A 19,621-nucleotide genomic window follows, 5' to 3' on the forward strand; every position below is an offset into this window, starting at 1 on the left:
CTGCTGGTACGGTTTGATCCATGGGCCATAGAGAACAACCGCCACGATGGGAAACAGACGCCTCTACATGTGAGTTTGGGCTTCCCAGGTGATCGAGAATCCACCTGCCAGCACAGGAGGTGCAGGAGACGCGGGTTCGATCCCCGGGTCGGGAGGATCCCCTGGAGGAGGAAATGACAGCCCACTCCAGGATTCTTGCCTGGAGAATCCCCGTGGACAGAGGAGCCTGGCGGGCCACAGTCCACGGGGTCGCAGAGTCAGGACACGGCTGAAGCAACTGAGCATGCACACATGGAATATGTGAGTTTATATGCGACTTTTTAGTTAAACTTTCAAGGTAAAAATACCTCAAGCGTGACCCTACATGTGTTTTACATGCGTGTCAACTGCACGGAACGTGAACAGTACGATGCTCTTTCTGCCATGAGCCACCCCCATAATCACCACCTGGGTCAGGATCTAGAACACTGCCACCCCATCCCCCAAGAGGAAACCGTCTTCTGGCCTCTGCCCAGGAGACTGGCATTACCCACTCCGGAACTTGACACGAACAGGGAACCAACTCAAGCCTGGGTTCCTTGAGCCCAGCTTCTTGCACCCGTCACGATGTCTGTGGGGGCAGCCTGGCAGCCGGGGAGGGGGGCTCACTGTGGGTGGTGGTGGTGTCCTGGGCCCTTGGACGTGTGCACGTGCTACCCTGTTGATGGACATTTGGGCAGTTTCCACCTTTTTTTCTATTATGACCGAAGACGCCGGGAACATTCTAGCACGTGTTCTTGGTGAACATGCCGATGCCCTTTTGTTGTGTTGCCTGCCTAGAGTGGACTCGTGGCTCACAAATAGGTGCCAACACCGTTGTCCAGAGTGTGTGCCACGTACTTTTTGAGTTAACAAGCACGGATTTCAGCACCAACACCGGGTAATTTGGGTCTTAAATTCCCGTGTTCACTAGATGTTTGGATCTGGCAAGAGCGAAATAATAATCCTTTAAATACCTCCACTGACGAAAGAGTTGCTGATCTGCGGGCAAGGGCGAGGGTCGTTGTGTGCTTGTCACACTTGAGAAGACCAGGAGCGATGCCCATGCCTGCCGGCCTTGGCACCTGCAGGTGGCCTCTGCTTGGACGAGGCGCTGCCCACGGGGGCCTTCCTGGAGGGGTAGGAACATGTGTACTCACACGCCTGGAGGCTCCGGCACCCAGAATCAGGCCGGGAGTCAGAAAAGCCAGGTCAGATCTGGGTCTGCCCTCCCTGCTGTGTGACCTCGAGCAAGTCTCTGAGCCTCTCTGATCCCCCGTTTTGTCACCTGCTTCCACCCCGGGGACGGAAGGAGAAGAGGATGGGGGATGGGTAGGGCTGTGCCTGGGGGCAGGGCTGCAGCAGGCAGAGAAGTGGCCTCAGCCCATACAAGAGGGTGGGCAAGTGAGCAGAGGCCCTGGGGAGGGGGACAGGGCAGAGTCAAAGGCGGGCCTCCTCGGTCGTAAGGAGCATCCACACTTCCCGCTCCCACATCCCTGCCCCTCTCAGGGCTCAGCAGCCCTGGGCAGAAGGCCTCCAGGCCACCGGGCTGAAAGAGAATGTGCTTGGGACGCCCCTGACGGTCCAGAGGTTAGGACTCCACGATGCCACTGTAGGGGGCACAGGTTCGATCCCTGGTCAGGGAGGCTAGGATCCCACAAGCCACGTGGCAAACTCACCCCCCTCCAGCCCCCGCAAAAGGTGCCTTTGCTCAGTTCAGTTCAGGTGCTCAGTGGTGTCTGACTCTTTGTGACCCCATGGACTGCAGCATGCCAGGCCTCCCTGTCCATTACCAATTCCCAGAGTTTGCTCAAACTCATGTCCATTGAGTTGGTGATGCCATCCAACTGTCTCATCCTCTGTCCTCCCCTTCTCCTCCTGCCTTCAGTCTTTCCCAGCATCAAGGTCTTTTCCAATGAGTCAGTTCTTCACGTCAGGTGGCCAAAGGATTGGAGTTTCAGCTTCAACGTCAGTCCTTCCAAAGAATATTCAGAATATTCCTTCCAAAGAATATCCATCCTTTAGGATGGACTGGTTGGATCTCCTTGCAGTCCAAGGGACTTTCAAGAGTCTTCTCCAACACCACAGTTCAAAAGCATCAATTCTTTGGTGCTCAGCTTTCTCTATGGTCCAACTCCCACATCTATTCATGACTACCGGAAAAACCATAGCTTTGACTAGACGGACCTTTGTTGACAAAGTAATGTCTCTGCTTTTTAATGTGCTGTCTAGGTTAGTCATAACTTTCCTTCCAAGGAGCAAGCATCTTTTAATTCCATGGCCTTTGCTCAGGATGGCCGTTTTAGGGTCAAGTGCTTTTTCACTATCAAAACTTTCCAAAGGGGCAACCTGACTTTTAGGATGTTGTCAGAACCCACTTCAGCCATTTCTTCCCAGGGGGCGTCCGAGGTGGCAGCCCCACTACTGGGTGGGTGTGCTCTCGTGCTTGTCCAGGGTGCTTGGCTCAGACCTTCGGGTGATGCCAGCAGCAGCCCCTCCGCGTGGGATGCTGCACCGGGGTGGCCCCCCGCCCTGCCCCTGCCTCCAATCTCCAGCCCACAAGCAGTGTTGGGGGGGGGTGCCTTCCTGTCCCCAGGGCCCCACACTCCAGGTGATAGCTCGCCCTCTAGGCCGCTCCCGCAACTGTCAAGGCTCCGGGAGTCGTCCCCAGGAGCCCACCCCGAGCCCCTGCCCCATCCTGGGACTAAGGCTGCAGTCCTGTTAGTTCCCCTCTCCATCCCACTTCTGCTGGGAACCTGGCTCAGCCTGCAGCCCCCGCATGAGGTGTGGGGGCCCCATGGACACCCGCCCTCATCGTGTGGCCTCACTGCCCTTGTTCTCCGCGTCCAGCGGGGCCTCGGGGAATAGAGGAGGGCGCAGATGCAGGGTTTGGGCGTCCTCGCCCCCCAGATCTCAGCTGGAGAGCATCTTTGCAAGGAGCCTTCCTCTGCTGGGTGGTGCAGCCTCTGGGGGGTACATGGGCCCCCCACCCACCCCAGGGTCTGGGTGGGGAACTTGGAGCAGGACGGGGCCCCGCTGTCCGGGGCATGCTGCTTCTGCTGGCGGCATGGACGGAGCAGGTGCCAGCGGCCACTCTGCCGCGGGGCTCCCGCAGGAGGGGCTCAGGGAAGAGTCCGGGCAGAGCGAGGCCTGAGTGCTTCTGAGTTGGGGTGGCCGGGACTCCGGCATGGGGAGGACAGGGACTGCACCGGCCAAGGCCAGCCCAGCCTGATGGGACGCAGAAGGGCCTGGAACTCTCCCGAGGGCGAGGTCGGGCCTGTGCTGGAAGCTGGGAAGGCAGTGACCTCAGAGGGCCACCTAGGGATTACTGACTGGCTAACCCACCATCCTGCCCTCCAGGCCCAGCGACGAGCACCATCCGGAAGTCAAGGCTGATGGATACGTGGACAACCTCGCGGAGGCCGTGGACCTGCTGCTGCAGCACGCAAACAAGTGACAGGCCTTCTGGGAGGGCCCCGCCTCCTGCCACCCTGCCCCGGGCCCAGACCACCAGGGTGCTGCCCCCGGCCCTGGACAGGCAGGCAAGAGGGTGCCAGCCAGGCAGTTCTGGGCCCCTGAGCCACCAGCTCCTCCTCTGTCTCCCTCTACTGACCCCCTCCTCCCCTCACCCTCCCCAGACACATCTCCCAGCCTCCTGGGGGGAGTTTGATCCCCGCTGATGGCCCATCCCATCTATTTGTCCCTCTGGAAGTCGAGAGGTGGGCAGACTTGTTGAATGCCCACACCCACCCTCTCTCCATTCACACCATGTCCTTTAAACGCCTGAGTCCAGTCAGGCGTTTGGCCACTGTCTTTGAGTGAACAGTCCCTGTGCTTTAGGGAGGCGCCTGGAGGAAGCAGGGGTCTCCCGGGCACTGTCCTTGCAGGCAGAGCTGAGCCAGGCTCCTCAGGACTGCCCGGCGGCTCCAGCCCCCACCCAGTGTCAGAGTGGGCACTCAGCACTACCCATGCACCTCCCAAACCATGCAGCCCCTCTCCCCATCCCATCCCCTCTGGAGCCAAAACAGTGGCTCCCAGGGCCACTCTGCCGTGCTTCAGCGTGAGAACTCGAACCTCTGGACGCCAGGTTGTGGGTGGAGGGTACCTGCTGGAGCCTTAACTCTGTAGACTTGTCACCCCCAGGAAATTAATGGTGAAATAAACTCTGCCATGACCTGCAGTAACTCAGGCTCTAACTGCTCGGGGGCTGGGAGGACTGTCCCTGATCCCACCCTGGACTTGAACCCCTACACATCAGAGGGCCTGCGCCCCGAGACACCTCACCTGCCTCAAGCCCTTCATTCAGCAGAGGGGGGACACTGAGGCCCCATGGGGACCAAGTGGATGGGCAAGCATGGGCCTCCGCTCAGGGTGGTGAGCTGCAGGCTTTCTGAATTCACCACTGCTCAGGTTTCAGGTTTCAGAATCAGTCAGCAGGACGGATAACTTGATTGCTCTGTTTCTCCCCAAATCCGTCCAGAAGCCACTGACAGATCTTGGGAGACTTCTCATAAAAGAGCTCATGAGTCCTCCAGGACAGGACTCCCATGAGACAAAGGCAGGTGATGATAAAACGCTCTGCCTGAATCCGAGTCCCCTGGCCTGTTAAATCAGGGTTAGAGAGATGGTGCTGGGTCTTCTCATGGAAATGAGAGGTCACTGGTCAGGCTGGTGGTGTTGGCTTGCGAGGGAGGCAGGGCATGTGGCCTATCAGCTGGGAAATAGGCAGATGCCCTGCCCCTGGAGGGGGTCCCCTAATCCCAGCTCTTTAGGCAACGAGCTGGGTGCTATAGGCAGGCACGAGGTGGCTGCGATTCACCGGCGCTCGGTGGGTGACTGTGAGGGAGCAGGCTGGCAGCCTCCCGTTCGGCTTGTTCCCTTTTTTCATCTTGCCCTTTTCGTGGGCCACCCTTGCCCGCTGTCCTCGGCAGGGGCCTGCAGCCAGGGTTAATGGGGCTCTGGAGGAAGGCGACTGGTGGTTCCCGCTTTGCAAGCTGCTGCCCAGGAGTGGGACACAGGGTGTCAGAGGAACAGCAGGTGCAGACCCCTGCTTTGGGCAGAGAACATACCACCTCCCGCCCTGAGCTGTGGGTTCAGTGAAGTGGACACTGTCACCTCCCCCTTTTACAGGTAAGGAAACTGAGGTGTTCGAATCAAAGTCTGACTCTGCATCCCAGGCCCTTTCTGGCCCATTCCACAGTCCCTCCACGGGGGGTGGCCTGTGGTGGACCCGGTGGCTGTGACTTTCCAGGCGAGGGGCACCCTGGCGTCCTCCCCCTGGAGATGTAGTGTCTTTCAGGATTGAGGTCCAGCCCTACTCTGGGGGCGCCATATACCGCCTGAGCCTCAGCCACTTTCTGTGTGTGCTGTTGCTCACTCAGTAGTGCCGCCCAACTCTTTGCAACCCCTGGACTTTGCAACCCCAGGCTCCTCTGTCCATGGGATTCTCCAGGCAAGAATACTGGAGTGGGTTGCCATTCCCTTCTCCAGAGGATCTTCCTGACCCAGGGATTGAACCCAGGTCTCCCGCATTGCGGGCAGATTCTTTACCAGCTGAGCCACCAGGGAAGTCCAAGACCCTGATGCTGGGAAAGATTGAGGGCAGGAGGAGAAGGGGACGACAGAGGACGAGATGGTTGGATGGCATCACCGACTCAATGGACGTGAGTTTGAGTAAGCTCTGGGAGTTGGTGATGGACAGGGAAGCCTGGCGTGCTGCAGTCCATGGGGTCACAAAGAGTCAGACATGACTGAGCGACTGAACTGAACAGACAGTAAAGAATCTGCCTGCAATGTGGGAGACCCAAGTTCCATCCCTGGGTCAGGAAGATCCCCTGGAGTCAGAAATGGCAACCCACTGCAGTATGGGAAATCCCATGGACAGAGGAGCCTGGTGGGCTACAGTCCATGGGGTCGCAGACAGTCAGATATAACTGAGCAATTAACACGTAAGATAATAAAAGCAACGTGTCATTATAGGAACATCAACAGAAAAGTTCAGACAGGAACCAGAGCCTCTCGGAGCCCAACTGCTGTTAACATTTGGGTGTGTTTCCTTCCACCCCACTCCACGTGAAGATAAATGTTTGAACAGTTGGGATCGCACCGTACGTGGAGGGTGGTCCTGGGGTTTTTTGGGTGTTGATTCTCTCACTTAAGCCCCAGGAATGTTACGAGCCCTGTTTGCACATGAGGAGGCTGCTCAGAGGCAGCCTATGTTCTGGTGGCCCACGGATGGCTCCCCTGTTGGCCGTGGGTGGCCCTCGGGGGGGCCGGACCCAACAGTAGGCCCAGAGCTTGTGCTCGAGGTGGTGTCCCCCGCCGCCCCCGCCCCTGGGGAGGCACCACAGGGGATGCTGAGCTGGGATGTGCTGTAACCAGACCCGAGCCCTGCCACGGATGTGGCCTGAGGTGGGCGGGTAAGGAGCTATTAGGATCGTAGGTCCATCCAGGTCCACTCTAGGGGAGCCTGCTCTGCCAGTCATGGGGAGCATGAGGCAGGGTCTCTGGGCCCCTGGCCTTGGGACTAACAAGGCTGCCGGGGAGGGCATGAGGCTCCTCCCACCCCCAGCCTCAGCCTCGCCTCACCTGCTTCATGAACTGCACATTCATGGGCCTGTTTGAAAAAGGAAGAGCGGCTAAACAGAAGACAAGGACAGTCTGGGTGGGGTGTTCTGGTGGCTCATTCCCAGGGTCGGGGGGGGGCTTCCTTAGGACCTAATAGATCTCTAGGTATAGCCTCTGTGGTCAGAGGACGTGGGCCAACCCTGGCTTCTTAGAAATTACAGAAGCCTCTGTAAATTTGTCAAGGCTGCAAACATCGTGGTCTCCTGAGCTTGGTGAGCAAACGGTCTGTGACTTGGGGGTCAGGCACAGGAGCCCACTCTGGGCTGAGCTGTGTGCACTGCTGACCCCTCAGCACGAGCGGTGCAGATCTGAGCTGTGCATCTTCTGTGGGGCAGGGAGGGCCCAGCCTGTGTCGCCTCCCAAGCTACCCTGGTGGGCAGGTGGCCCCGCACCCAGCAGGACTTTCAGGCCAGGCCCTCTATAGCATCAGGGCTGTGCAGCCTGGCCTGGGTGCCACTGGGGCTGAGCTGACATGCTCACGACGGCTCTGTGACAAGCAGGTCCCTCGGTGCTCCTGACTTGGGGATTACGGCGGGGGGGTCCCTGGCTCCTGGATGGAGTGAGGAACAGGGGTCCTCCGCCCGAAACACACATGCACTCTAATGACTGCCCCGGAGCTGGGGGCCCCCCGGATCACAGCTGTGACCGTGGCCAGCCCTCCCATCACAGTTGTTCACAGCCTCCTGCACCAGAAGCTTTTGAGAGCACTGAGACATCAGCTCTCCCCCAACTTTACAGATCTGACCCTGGGGCTTGGAGGGGACAAAAAGGCCCCAGGTTCTGCCTGTGCCAGCCCAGAGCAGAGGCACGACCCTCTGATCCGTCACCCCCCATCCCCCAACAGAAAGCGCGCAGCAGCTGGGTACTGAACCAGGAAGCTTTATTTACACAGTAAAAGTAACAAGCAGATTCCTGAGAGACTAGAGCGGCCCTAGTGCAAGACAGTCGTGGCCTGCGTGGAGGGCAGGCTGCGGCGGGTGGCGGTGGGCAGACCCAGCGCCGTCCCTGCACAGCGCTTCGCCCGGGCAGGGGCCGGGCCTGATGCGGCCTGTTTCCCGGCCACCACGCTTCCTGAAGCTCCAGGGCACCAACGGGTGCTGCTGGGAAAGCGCACGTGACCCCGGAGACAGCCGAGCCGCAGGCACCTGCGCCCGGGACGTGGGCCCCCACACTGGGACACAATTTCTTTGCCAAGGAGACTATGCTAGAAGATTGGGCTATTCTAGCTAGGTATAAGATCTCTGCTGTAGTCTGGGATTTTTTTTTTTTAATTAAATCTTTTTCTCTTCTTTTCTCTTTAAAGAAGTGCCAGCGGGAGGAGTCTGGCCACCCGTGAGGCTGCGGCAAGCGGCAGCAACCATTGCTTACATGGAGGTGCTGGCCTGGCCGGTTGCTGCCCCCAGAGCTGGGGCGTGGGGACCACTTGCACCCCAGGCCGTGGGATCTGACACGGTCATCTCCGCCTCCAGGCCAGGGCACATGAGACTTGAGCCCGTGGTGGGGCGTCTGTCCAGGGCGTGGGCTGGAGGCTCGGGCAGCACCAGTTGGAGTGTGGAACGCACAGGCCACCCCTCCCCGACCTTGCTCTGGGGCCCCCTGTGGATGATGGGTTTGTTTCCTTTCTGAGGTGGACTTTGCATTTTAAAATTTCTTTCGGCGTATACAAATTCACAAAAACTTTTCCTGCTACAAAAATTTTGTTGAAAAGTAAGGCTTTCTGAGAGAAAATCCTCACGAGCTCTCCAGGGGCCTGGGAGTCGTGTCTGCCCGTGGGCCCTGCACTGGCCCTGGCCTCCACCGCGAGTAAGGCAAGAGGGTTTGCAGTAATGTAAACGCTGAGGCTGCCGCTCTGATGCCCGGCCCAGCCCCCATGGGCAGCGGCCTCTGTTAGTCTGGCGGCTTTAGTGGGGGTGCCCCAACAGGAAGCCCCCCACCCTTCAAATGCATGACCCTGCTCTTGTCCTTCCTGGCCCCTGGGGCAGGTGGACAGCCTGGCACAGCCCTCCCTCCTGGCTCTGAACTTCCTCAGTTCCCCCTTACAGGCAGGAGTTCATGGGCTGCATGAGGCAGGGTCCCAGCAGAAGTGAGGTTCAGGGCTGGGGAGAGGCACCAGCTGGCCTGCTGCCCCCCCTAGGGACACCCTGCCCCCCTCCACCCCGGCGTGGTCAGAGAGAGTCTCCCTTCAAGACCAGGGGCCCTGGTGCCAGGGGAGCAGAGCAGAGACAGGCCTCAGGTGGCACCTCCTATAGACAGATGGGCTGCTCTCTTTGATGGGAAGACGGACATGAAGCCACCCCACAGCTGCCTCTTTCTCTGAGGGGTCACTGGTCATCCTCTCCCCTCCTTGCTGCTGTCGTGGGCTTGGGCGGGGAGCTTCTCTGGGAGCAGGAACAGCCAAGCGAGGCCTGAGGAGGCTGGGAAGGGCCAAACCCTGCCCTGGGCTGCGAGCCCTTCTGCCACACGGGTCCCGGGAGCAGCCTGCAGGGAGACGGGGCAGGTGGGGCCACAGCTCATCCTTCCCTGCCACCAGGCCTGAGAAGGGGTGGGGGGTGGCTGGCAGGGTCCGAGGGGGCCACGCGCACTACAGCCCTGTGACACCCACCACTGCGTGCCTCCCTTCCTGGCCCGGAGGAAGGGCGTCCAGGGGAAGGACTGCTGTCCGGGGTGCGCGCCCGCTGTGGCCACTCTCGGTGTGGGTCAGGTATCATGCCTCCCACCCAGGCTCCCTGAGGCTAGGAGGTGCCAGAACGTCCTCTCCTGTCCATCCACCTGCTGCTGGACGCCCCGGGGTCCCATGGATCAGCTCAAAGACAACGAGCTGCCTGGTCTGGCTTCCCAGGGGAGCTGTGCCCTTTGGCGGGACCTGTCCAGCGCCCAAACGCCCGCGATGCTCTGTAACCTGCGGCTTCTGACATCATCTCGGGGGGTGGGGTGGCGGGTCATGGAATTGGGGTTTTCTGCAAGCATCTTAAACAGCTGATTTTTACAAAGAGCCAACTCTAAGTGAGAACTTGAGCCACCACACTTCGAATGTCCAAAAGTAAAGGTTTAAGTCACATTTTCTCAAACCTGGTCTCTCTCCAGCAGAAAGAGAAAGAACCATGTGCCCTCAGCCCCTGCAAGCACCGAGGGCTCTGCCGTCAGCAGAAGGTGAGTGGGACCAAAGGGATCCCCGGAGTGCCTCTGTCGCGTGGCAGCGCACTGCAGGGGACACGTGGATGGACTAGCCTTGTGGGAAAAGGAGCCACTCTGCTTATAAGCTGACCCTCACTGCTGCTGTCTGCAGAAGATGCCGAGCGCCGAAAGCTGGATTCCAGGGGAACCAGAGCCCCGTGGGGCGTGTCTGCAAAGTGGGGCTGGGGAGGAGTGGTCTGGGAGAGAAGCCTCAAGGGGTTGGGGCTCCTTGTGGACCGGGGTGGGGGGGTGTCTCTGCTGGGGCACCAGGAGCCAGGAAGGGGGTGTGGGCACCCCACTCTGTGCTTGTGGTTGGGGCGGTAGCAGGGAGGTGGCACCCCCCTAAATCCCCCCAACCAACGAGGCTGTGCTTGGTAGGTGGCCAGGCCCAGAATGGCTGGCAGGCACCCTCTAGCCCTGGAACATGCCCAGGGCCTGGGTCTGCGCACCTGCACAGGGCCCTTGTCCCTGAAGATGTTTTCAAAAGGCCGCCCTCCTCTGGGGATGTCTCTCCACTCGCCCGTGCCTACTGAGCTCATTGCTCAGTGGCAGGGCAGTCGTGGACAGCGGCTGCCAGCTGCCGACCCTGCCGACTTCAGCCCCCAGCCCTGGAGCAGCAAAGGGCCCGGGGCTGGGACCTCCACACCATGGGAGGGGCTCACGCCTCCGCCTTCTCGGCCAATGGAGCCCCCAGATGTCTACCAACTGGACGGGCCTCTAACAAGCACCCCCCCAACCCCGAGGTGTTCCCTGGACCCCGGGAGTCCACCTGGCACACAGGGCCCCATCGCCCGCACCCAGAATTAAGGCCGAACGGTTCTGGTGTTAACGACTGACCGAGGAAGCCTCCCCTGCCTTCCCGAGCCTGAGCGGGAGACCTGGGAGAGAAGGCACGGAATACACACTCGAGGGGAGGAGGGCGCTGCAGGGCTGGCCCCCCCGACCCAAACCTGAGAGCAGGAGGGCGGGCAGGCCTGTGACGCCAGCGTGCGGACCTCAGGCGGAAACCCCAGTTGGGGGTGGAGACCACAGCCCCGCGCAGATGCCGAGAGACTGCCCAGTGGGCAAGGCTGGGGTGCTGTGCCCATCGATGTGCCGCAAGTGAAAGGGGGCAAGAGCCCGAGACCGAGAAGCTTCCATCCCGGCCCCCGCGGTTCTGTGGACCGTGGCTGCCACGCTGGTGAAAGGCTGAGATGCTGTACTGCAGGGCGGGGAGTGGGGGGCAGCCCAGACCCCTGCGGGCGGGACAGCATCTTGGGGAGGCGGTGGGCTCGCTCCTGGGCCCTGACACCCGCCTCCCAGGAAGCTCGGATCAGGCCCAGGGGTGGGGCTCCCAGGAGGGCCTGCCGCCGCACCTGGGGGGGTAGGCAGGAGGAGGCCCCTCAATTCGAATGCACTATCCCACCCCCCGCCCCCGGCCAGGGCCCGCGGCCCCTCAGTTGTTCTCTATTTGCTCGATGTCCAGCTCGCCATCCAGGGAGCAGGGGCTGCTGCGGGCCCCGCGGTCCCGCCAGGCTGTGCCTGGCTCCTCGCAGCACGGCTCCTCCCGGCAGGCCAGTGGGTCATCCAGGGAGGAGGGCAGAGGCTCGGGGACCGGGGTCCCGGCGGGCGTCCTGCCCCCTGTGCTGGGGGCCGAGAACAGGGCGGCCCAGGACCTGGTGGTGCCAGTGTGCACGGCGAAGGGGCTGTGGGCGCTCCGGTCCTCTGTCCCCGTGTTCAGGCAGCTGAGACTGCTGAAGGTCTGACAGTTCTGTGGGGAAGACAGACACAGGTCACAAAGGGTCACAGTCCCGTGGAATCCAAGGACTGAACGACCCACCCAGCCCGGCCAAGACCCCTGGGGAGCTACCTGGTGGTGGACCCACCAGGTGATGGAACACCCTCCCCAATATGGGCAAGGACAGAGGGGCTGTTCGTGAGCTCATGAAGAACTGCCCCTGGTCAGTGAACACCATGTTAATCAAGAGACACAAAACGTAGTTGAGTGAGGGACTGAAGCTGCTCAGTTGTGTCCGACTCTTTGCGGCCCCATGCGCTGTAGCCCACCAGGCTCCTCCGTCCATGGGATTCTCCAGGCAAGAGTACTGGAGTGGAGTGCCATCGGCTTCCTCAGGGGATCTCCCCAACCTAGGGATTGAACCCAGGTCTCCTGCATTGTAGGCAAACGCTTTACCGTCTGAGCCACCAGCGACGTCTCAAAATGCAGTTATTTGTCTACAAATGGGCAAAGAGCACAAAGTGCCTAACATCCAGTTCTGGGGGGACTGGGGGTGGTGGTGGTGCAGTAGGGAGGGTGTGGGGCAGGCTCAGAGGCCTTCACGCACAGCCTTCCTGCAAACCCCGAGTGGCAGGTTCACCTCTAGGATTTTTGTTGCAAGAAAACAGTTTGGACGCAGCGACACAAATGTGCCTCGTCACACCGTTGCAGTGGAAAGAAGGGAGTGACCCAGCATCATTCCCTGTGATGCTGGTTCCGTAAAGCATGTCTTTTCGGGCTGAGGGAGGCTCTTGAGCTGTTGGAAGAACATGGCAGGAGTGGGCCCACTGACGCAGAGGGAGATGCCGCCAGGCTGCACTGGCACGCAGAGGGGACGCGGCGGGGGGCCATGCCACCCTCTCGCTGCAGCGGGGACGAACATGGGCCGGGGGGTGGGGCTGACGTTCACGTGGTGCATGGTTCCACACGGGGCCCTGGACTCCCAGGCCCTCGGGTGGTGGGTGTCTCAGCCCCGCTGGGGGCGGGGCCGGGCTCACAGCTGGGGGCCGCAGGCAGACCCCCCCCTCCCCCCGCCCCCAGCCACGCTTAGGCCTCGGCAGCCTCCTCTGTGAGAGGAGGTCCCTACCTGTCCCGCAGGGCCATCTGAGGCCCCAGCAAGAGCCAAGAGCTCTGCACCCGCCAAGCCCTGCCTCTGTGCGTGTGGCGGCCCGGAGGAGGCAGCCTAGGGCCCGCCGGTGGCAGCCACATCTTGGACACGACCCCACACGCTCACAAGAGGGGGCAGCCAGTACTGTGCACAAGTGGGTCCAGCTACATGCCTGCTTTCACGGCTGAGCATGAAGCCCGGACATGACCAGAGGCAGCCCAGCCCCTTCCCAGGGACGAGACAGAAAGGGAGGGACATCGGAGGCAGCAGCGGCGGGGGAACCGGGCTTTGGGAGGTGGGAACGCGGGGAGCACCGCCTGCCCGTCCCCGAGGGCCCTGGTCCATTCGCAGACGGCAGTGTCTGTGTGTTGCTGCTTCCCTGGTGGCACAGAGGTTAAAGCGTCTGCCCGCAATGTGGGAGACCCCAGTTCGATCCCTGGGTCGGAAAGATCCCCTGGAGAAGGAAATAGCAACCCACTCCAGTATTCTTGCCTGGAGAATCCCATGGAGGAAGGAGCCTGGTAGGCTACAGTCCACGGGGTAGCAAAGAGTCGGACACGACTGAGCTACACTTTCACTTGAAATAAAGACAACCAATGGCTGTCACGGTGAACAAGCTGTTGAAGCAGACTGGGCAAATGGGACAGAAAAGGTACTCTTTCTGGAGGGAGGTGGCGGGGCCTGCCATGCGCACTCTCCTTGTTCCTGCCCGTGCTGTGGAGGAACCCATTCTCGTGGGCCTGCTTGTCCTGGAATCTTTTGATTAACTGAGGAAGGCAGGCTGGGGGTCGGGGGGTGCTGGGGGGATCGAGGAGAGAAGAGCCAGGCTCCCCATCAGACCTGCGATGCTGGCCCTGACCCCGGCAGGAGCCAGCCTAGGGGCGCGGAGGGCCCAAGTCCTCACTGGGCACGTTTGCTCTGCTGCTGGGAGACAGCTCCTCGTGCAAAATGGCCCCCGAGATCCTTCATGTCCCCAGGGTCAGAACACAAACCCGGGTGGGGAGAAGCCCCAGCTGGGAGGCCCCTGAGGCCTCTCCACCTCCCGGCCACCCTCTGGAGGGGCCTAGACCTGAGCCGGGACAAGAGGAGAACTGGGTAGGAGACAGAAGGGAGGAAAGACGGCCCAGCCCAGGCAGGGGCATCAAACCCCAGACTCAGCAGGGAGGCCTAGGAGGGAGGCCCTGGGGAGCCCAATCTAAACCCCAGCATGGCGACGGTCTCTCGCCCCACAGATGCGGCGGAGTGGAAGGAGTGCTGGTGAGTGGCCGTGTGAGTCCAGTTACAGACAGTGGTGTCCAGTGTGAGCCCGGTGTGCTGCGAATGGGCCCCAGGTGAGGCTGAGACCCTGGGGCTCGCAGCCCTGGGGGAACGGCCACGATGCTCCCCTCTGTGTGCAGGACCTGAGTGGGCCTCCCTGCTTCCTGGGAGCTGTACCATGAGAGTGGGGTCTTCCGGAACTCCTCCCGAGTATCCTGCCTGCCAAGCAGCCTGACCCCAGGTGCTGACGAAGGTGCGGGGTGGGGGGGTGGGGGGCAGCGAGTGCCTGCCTTCACAGCAGCTGTGACAGCGCGTCTGGGCACGAATCATGTTACACAGCGGCTACGCCAGCAGCAAGGTGCTGGGGACCCCGGTTTGCTGGGGCCTTTCTGAGACGTGGCTTCGGCCTCCAGTGTGCCCGGGAGAGGACTGAGGTCAGAGAGACTGCTGTTACAGTCCTAGGTTCTGCCACACACAGGCCTGACGACTTCAGACAAGACCCTCCAACCTCTGGGCCATGGCCCCCCCAGTCAACAAGGGGTAGGCCGAGGGCACCACCCTCCCTCCCCCACCCCTGTTCTGGCTGTCTGGAATAACTGAGTCCTTTCTGCTTTGAGGCAGGACAAGAAGCTACAAGGTTTGGTTGGTGACTGTTGTCACAGCAAACCCCAGGATGCCCCTGACCTCACCCTCTGAAAGTCCTCAAAGGCACCTCCTTGGCCACAAAGCCAGTGTCACCTTGAAAACACTGTTGACTCAAAACTCAGCTGTTGCAGCCACGGTGAAAACCAAGACCCCTCTGCCGAGCGTCCCAGCCGGTGGCATGGCCCACCTGCCGGGGAGGAATGTGGCCGTCACAATGGGGCAGTTGTGTGTCCCGCCCAGGTTCCAAGCCAGCAGAGCCTGTCCTATGCCAACATCCAGGGCGTGGCGCTGCGCCTGCCAGGCTCTGGGGGCCGGGTCCCACCCCGCCTCTCCTGGCAGCTCACACTCCCCGAGATCTCAGTACCCACGGAAGAATGTTGCACGGGCCTGCCGGAGGCCTGGGCGCCCCTCTGGGGAAAGCGGCAAAGCTGAGGACAAGTTCAAAGCACCGTGTGAACACATCATTCCAGCGTGAAGTGGTTGCTCGGGGACAGACAGTCCCCTTACGCCAAGCTCTGTTCTCTTGAAGCCCAGCCCTAGCCCCAGGGCTGGGCCGCCTACTTGGGCACAGGCCTGCCCAGGTAACAGAACTCAGAGAGGACCATCCATGTGGCCTCAGGCTAGAGGCTGGAGACACTCGTCAGCACCCCAGTCCGAGAGTCTGGAGTGACTCTGGAGTAGGGCCCTGAAAGTCCAGCTGCTTCCATCAGATCTGCTCTATTGCAGGGTCTATCCAACCGTTTTGCAGCCCACACACCCAGCCGGTCTCTCAAAGGTTCTGCAGTCAGGAGCAAGGGCCCCCTTCTCCTGTGCGGATCTTTGCTGGTATCCCCCTGGGAAGTCCAGGCAGCCCTCACTTCAGGCAGAGGCCCACCAGATCTGGGTGGGGGAGAGCACCCCGAGGCACTTGCAGCCATACCCAGCCCCAAGTGCCCACCCTGCCAAAGGGCAAAGAGCTAATAGCCCCTCATCAGCTCAAGGAAACTCCACCTTGAGCTACCAGCTGAAAACCAAACCCCGCCTTGGGAGACACACCCAAACTCAACAGACTCTCCCTGCGCATGCCTCCTGCCCCCTGCCCTGCCTAGCCTCAGGCCGTGAGCTCCATCCTGTCCCCAGGGGCGGGGCTCCCTGTGTCAGCCTGCAGCAGCGCAGGCCCAAGGGCAAGGTGGGCCGCGGGGGCGCCGCGGCCTGAAGCAGACAGTGCCCTGAGCAGGACCGGCTGTTTTCCTCACTCCTGTTTTCTGGGCCCCAACCTGCCCTTGGACCCCTGGAGCTGGGAAGGCCTCAAGAGTATGGTACACGTGGGCCCAGGGAGGAGCAGCGGATGGGGTCAGAGAACCCGGACCCAAGGCTGGAGTCGCCTTGTTTGCTTCAGAAACGGAACAGTCCTTGACGGCCTGACCGCTGGGCCATCACAAGGATCCTACCAGAAAAGGGATGCGAAGAGGGGCTCCTGGCATCCCCCTGACTATGGAAGCCCGCTCCCTAGTGCCGATGTGATGGCTGGCACAGCCCCCGGGGGCCCATCCTCTCGAGGCAGCCCCCCGGCCAGTGACGGGCTGATGCGGGTCCTAGAGCAGCCCCGGGCTGGGGGGAGTGGGTAGTCCAACCCCAGGTGCTCTTCACAAGACGGTGCTCCTCGGGGTTGGGCTGGGGCCGGCCTGGCCGCTTCCTGCACTTCCTACAGGTTCCTCCCAGGAGCCGCAGGGTCTCCGGGACAAGATTCTGTGCTCCAGCCCTGCTTCCATGGAACCAACCTCAGACGGGAGGTGAAGAAAGCACTCTGCTCTCCACGGCTCACCCGCAACGCTGTTCCTTCCCAACAGGGATGCGTGAAAGCGGCCCGTGAGGCCCATGGGTCAGGACTGCCGGGGAGGAGCAGCCGCGGGGAGGGGCCCTGTCCTTGGGTCAGCCTGCGTCCTCACCCCCAGGCCAGGGTGAAACATCCTCTGTGATGTGCTGGGACAGGACCTGGGTCCCTCAAGGCACATGGGCCCTTCCCCCTGCTCAGACAGCAGGGTGACAGCACCCGACTTCCCTCTTCCGCACCGGCCTTCCAGCCTGGCACGTTTGCTTTTTCCTGATGTCAGTGTCTCCTGGTCATCTAATTTCCTAGATCGCTTTGTGTGACTGATTTTGGGGGAACCGCCTCGAAAACGGGGGCATCCCAACAAGCCCGACCAGCCGGTCAGTTTGGCCAGACCAGGTCCCCGCCTGGCTGGGGTTCCTGGAGCTTTGGGGGCCCCTCTGCTGGAGCTGCTGGGCTCAGGCGCTGGCAGAGTCCGGGCATTTCCTCCCCAAACAGACGCCTTCTCCAGAGCAGAATCTCCAAGTGTTGGGAAAACACCAGGCCGTGAGGATGGCTAGCGGCCTGGAAATGTTCTAGGTCTCGTTTACGCTGGAGGCTGGCATAGCGACGACCAAGGCGGCGGCGAGGCATGCGGTTTCCTGGGGTGGTGCTGTTTTTCGTTTTTGTTTTGTTTTTTAAATTATCTCAGATAAGAGAGAGAAAAAAAAAAGGCACTGGCTTACTTGGGGCCTATCTTTAATCCATCTTTGGTAAATCTGAATTTTGCATGAAGGCTGGACTGTCACTTACAGGAAGCCCGGGAGCTCAAAGACGGGTCAAGTGGTAGGTCTGGCTGGAGGTGGCCGAGGGTGGTGGCCGCGGCCGGCCCCTCGCTCCCAGCATCTCATCTCCAGGCTCAGGACGCAGAGCCCAGCACCACTTCCTGCAAATCGGGCCCAGTCTGTCCCTGTCATGCTCACCTATGGGACCCCCACGAGAGGCAGCCTTCTCGAGCCCGGACTGCTCTCCTGCCCTCGGGAATACGCCGGCCATGCAGCCCAGAGAGGGAGGCCCCAGGGAGCACCGTGGATTCAGCCCTGGACACTCAAAAGTTCTTCCCAGACCACGGGCTCTAGAATCAGGCAGTCGGGGGTGGGCAGGGACTATCTGTGAGGGTGCAGTTACTGGGAAGCCCTGCCTTCCTGGGTCATTTCCTGGGCTCCTCTCTGCGGAGGTCACAAAACATCTCCTGAGCACCCAAGCCCTGCAGGCTCCTCTTCGTCCGCTAGAGCCCAGTCTGTGTCGTCCCTACAAGAGCCAGGCTGAACCTGGTGGACCCTGCTGGGCCCCCATGGCCCTGATCTGCACCCTACCGCCTGGCTTGGGGGCCAGGTCACGGAAGGTGCGAGTGCAGCCTAGTGGGATAGGAAGAAGGACCCCATGGGGTTGGCCCCCAGGAGCTCAGCTTGTGCGTCTGCGCAAACCAGAGGTCGTGTCCTCTGAGCAGTGGCCGGCCCTATAGGGTCTGGAGCCCACACAGGAGCACCCCCACACTCGCGCCACACTGTGGTAAAGGCTGTTTCTACACCAGGTCCCTGAGGTGGGGGTCGGGGGGCAGATGGCCTGCCTGTGCACAGAGGTGTGGATGCTGATGCCAAGCAGCTCACAACTGGGAAATGAAACATTCTGTTTCTGCGGTGTGTGTTCCGGCCAGCACACACTCAGGACAGGACTTGTGAAACCACCTTGCTCTCAGCTTGGTGTGGAGAGGATTCTTCGCCTGACAAAAGTCAAGAGATCTTTCCAAAGCACACAGGACACTGGCGGGGGGCCCGAGGCCAATGTGCGGCGGGGACGTGTGGGGACTCCAGGGGCGGCCTCCGCCCGGGACGCGGGGGCATGGAAGGTGGGGCCAGAGCCCAGAGGAGATGGTGGGCCCCCGGGTTGTCTGCAGCTGCTGGGCGCCCCCTGTGGCCACACCAACACACAGGGCGACCGGAGCGTGGAGCGCTGGGGCCGGCTCAGCCCCGCTCCAGGAGCTCCACGTCCGCCCCCGCTCATCTCAAGAGAGGCTGGTTCTCAAGTTTTTAAATGGAAAATCAAAGCAGGTGAGAATAATCAGGAAGCTGCAGTGAACAACAATTAAGCGAGACCAGTCCCACCAGTCGGAGAAGGCAATGGCACCCCACTCCAGTGCTCTTGCCTGGAAAATCCCATGGACAGAGGAGCCTGGGGGGCTGCAGTCCATGGGGTCGCTGAGGGTTGGACACGACTGAGCGACTTCACTTTCACTTTTCACTTTCATGCATTGGTGAAGGAAATGGCACCCCACTCCAGTGTTCTTGCCTGGAGAGTCCCAGGGACAGGGAAGCCTGGTGGGCTGCCATCTATGGGGTCGCACAGAGTCGGACACAACTGACGCGACTTAGCAGCAGCAGCAGCAGCAGTCCCACCAGTTCCGATAGTGGCTTCCAGAGAAAGGCGAGGCTTTCTGGGAAAATGAGCAGATTACCAATCAGCCTAGCAGCCCCACCTGCAGATTAGGTGGACTGAAGCTGGGAGAAGCGAAGAGACGTGCCCCAGATGGCACAGAAGACAACAGTCACAGAACTGTCTGGAGGGGTAATTACATTGAGACCACATAGGAAGCCAAGGAGGCGCTTGGCAAACCTTGATCTCCCCCGTCCCTTCTCCGCCCACCGCGCTGTGTTCAGGCTGAGGGAGGGGGGCGTGGCTCTCTGTGGACAGCACTGCATGGCCAAGGGGTCAGGGGTCAGCACTGCATGGCCAAGGGGTCAGGGGGCTCGGCTTTGGAAACAGAATCTATAATACAGATGGTCAAACCCACTGCCCTTTTTAACCAAAACTTGCTTTCAGAATTCTGGAAGAAGACCTGCCAGTTACACAAAAGGTAAAAATCCCTAGGAATAAAAATGTGAGAATAAATATGAATCCCTAGAATAAAAAAGCAAGAATTGGCAAGAGAAATAGGAAGAAAACTTCACAGAACCTAACAGTGGGCTTGAACAAATGTACCATCCTGTCTCGTGGACAGGAAGACTCGACCTCAAAAAGGTGTGAATTCTCCCCAAGTTATTTCATAAATCTAACACAATCTCCACCTGCAACGTCACAGCAGTCCTCAACCCCCGTCTCCAATCTCAGAGGAAGCAGATTCTCGAAGTTTTTAACTGAAAAATAAATGGGTGAGAACGAGCAGGAAGCTTCTGTGAAGAAGCATTAG

General features: G+C 60.6%; 2 protein-coding genes across 5 annotated transcripts in view; one reads left to right on the forward strand and one right to left on the reverse strand.

Moving 5' to 3' along the window:
* LHPP (phospholysine phosphohistidine inorganic pyrophosphate phosphatase) overlaps nt 1-4,202 on the forward strand; it is a 129,050-nt gene extending 124,848 nt beyond the window's left edge. Inside the window, exon 7 of the mRNA XM_069566841.1 lies at nt 3,379-4,202. Coding sequence (XP_069422942.1) covers nt 3,379-3,475 — 97 coding nt within the window. The 3' untranslated portion in view covers nt 3,476-4,202. The remainder of the gene's footprint in view (nt 1-3,378) is intronic.
* Nucleotides 4,203-7,508: 3,306 nt separating this feature from the next.
* The window catches only part of FAM53B (family with sequence similarity 53 member B), a 113,831-nt gene continuing 101,718 nt past the window's right edge, over nt 7,509-19,621 (reverse strand). For all 4 annotated transcript variants that reach the window (XM_069566836.1, XM_069566837.1, XM_069566839.1 and 1 more), the window contains one exon: nt 7,509-11,569. In XM_069566836.1, coding sequence (XP_069422937.1) covers nt 11,255-11,569 — 315 coding nt within the window. In that variant the 3' untranslated portion in view covers nt 7,509-11,254. The remainder of the gene's footprint in view (nt 11,570-19,621) is intronic.

The sequence above is a fragment of the Ovis canadensis genome, chromosome 22, assembly GCF_042477335.2.
Source record: "Ovis canadensis isolate MfBH-ARS-UI-01 breed Bighorn chromosome 22, ARS-UI_OviCan_v2, whole genome shotgun sequence".
Taxonomy (NCBI): Eukaryota; Metazoa; Chordata; class Mammalia; order Artiodactyla; family Bovidae; genus Ovis; species Ovis canadensis.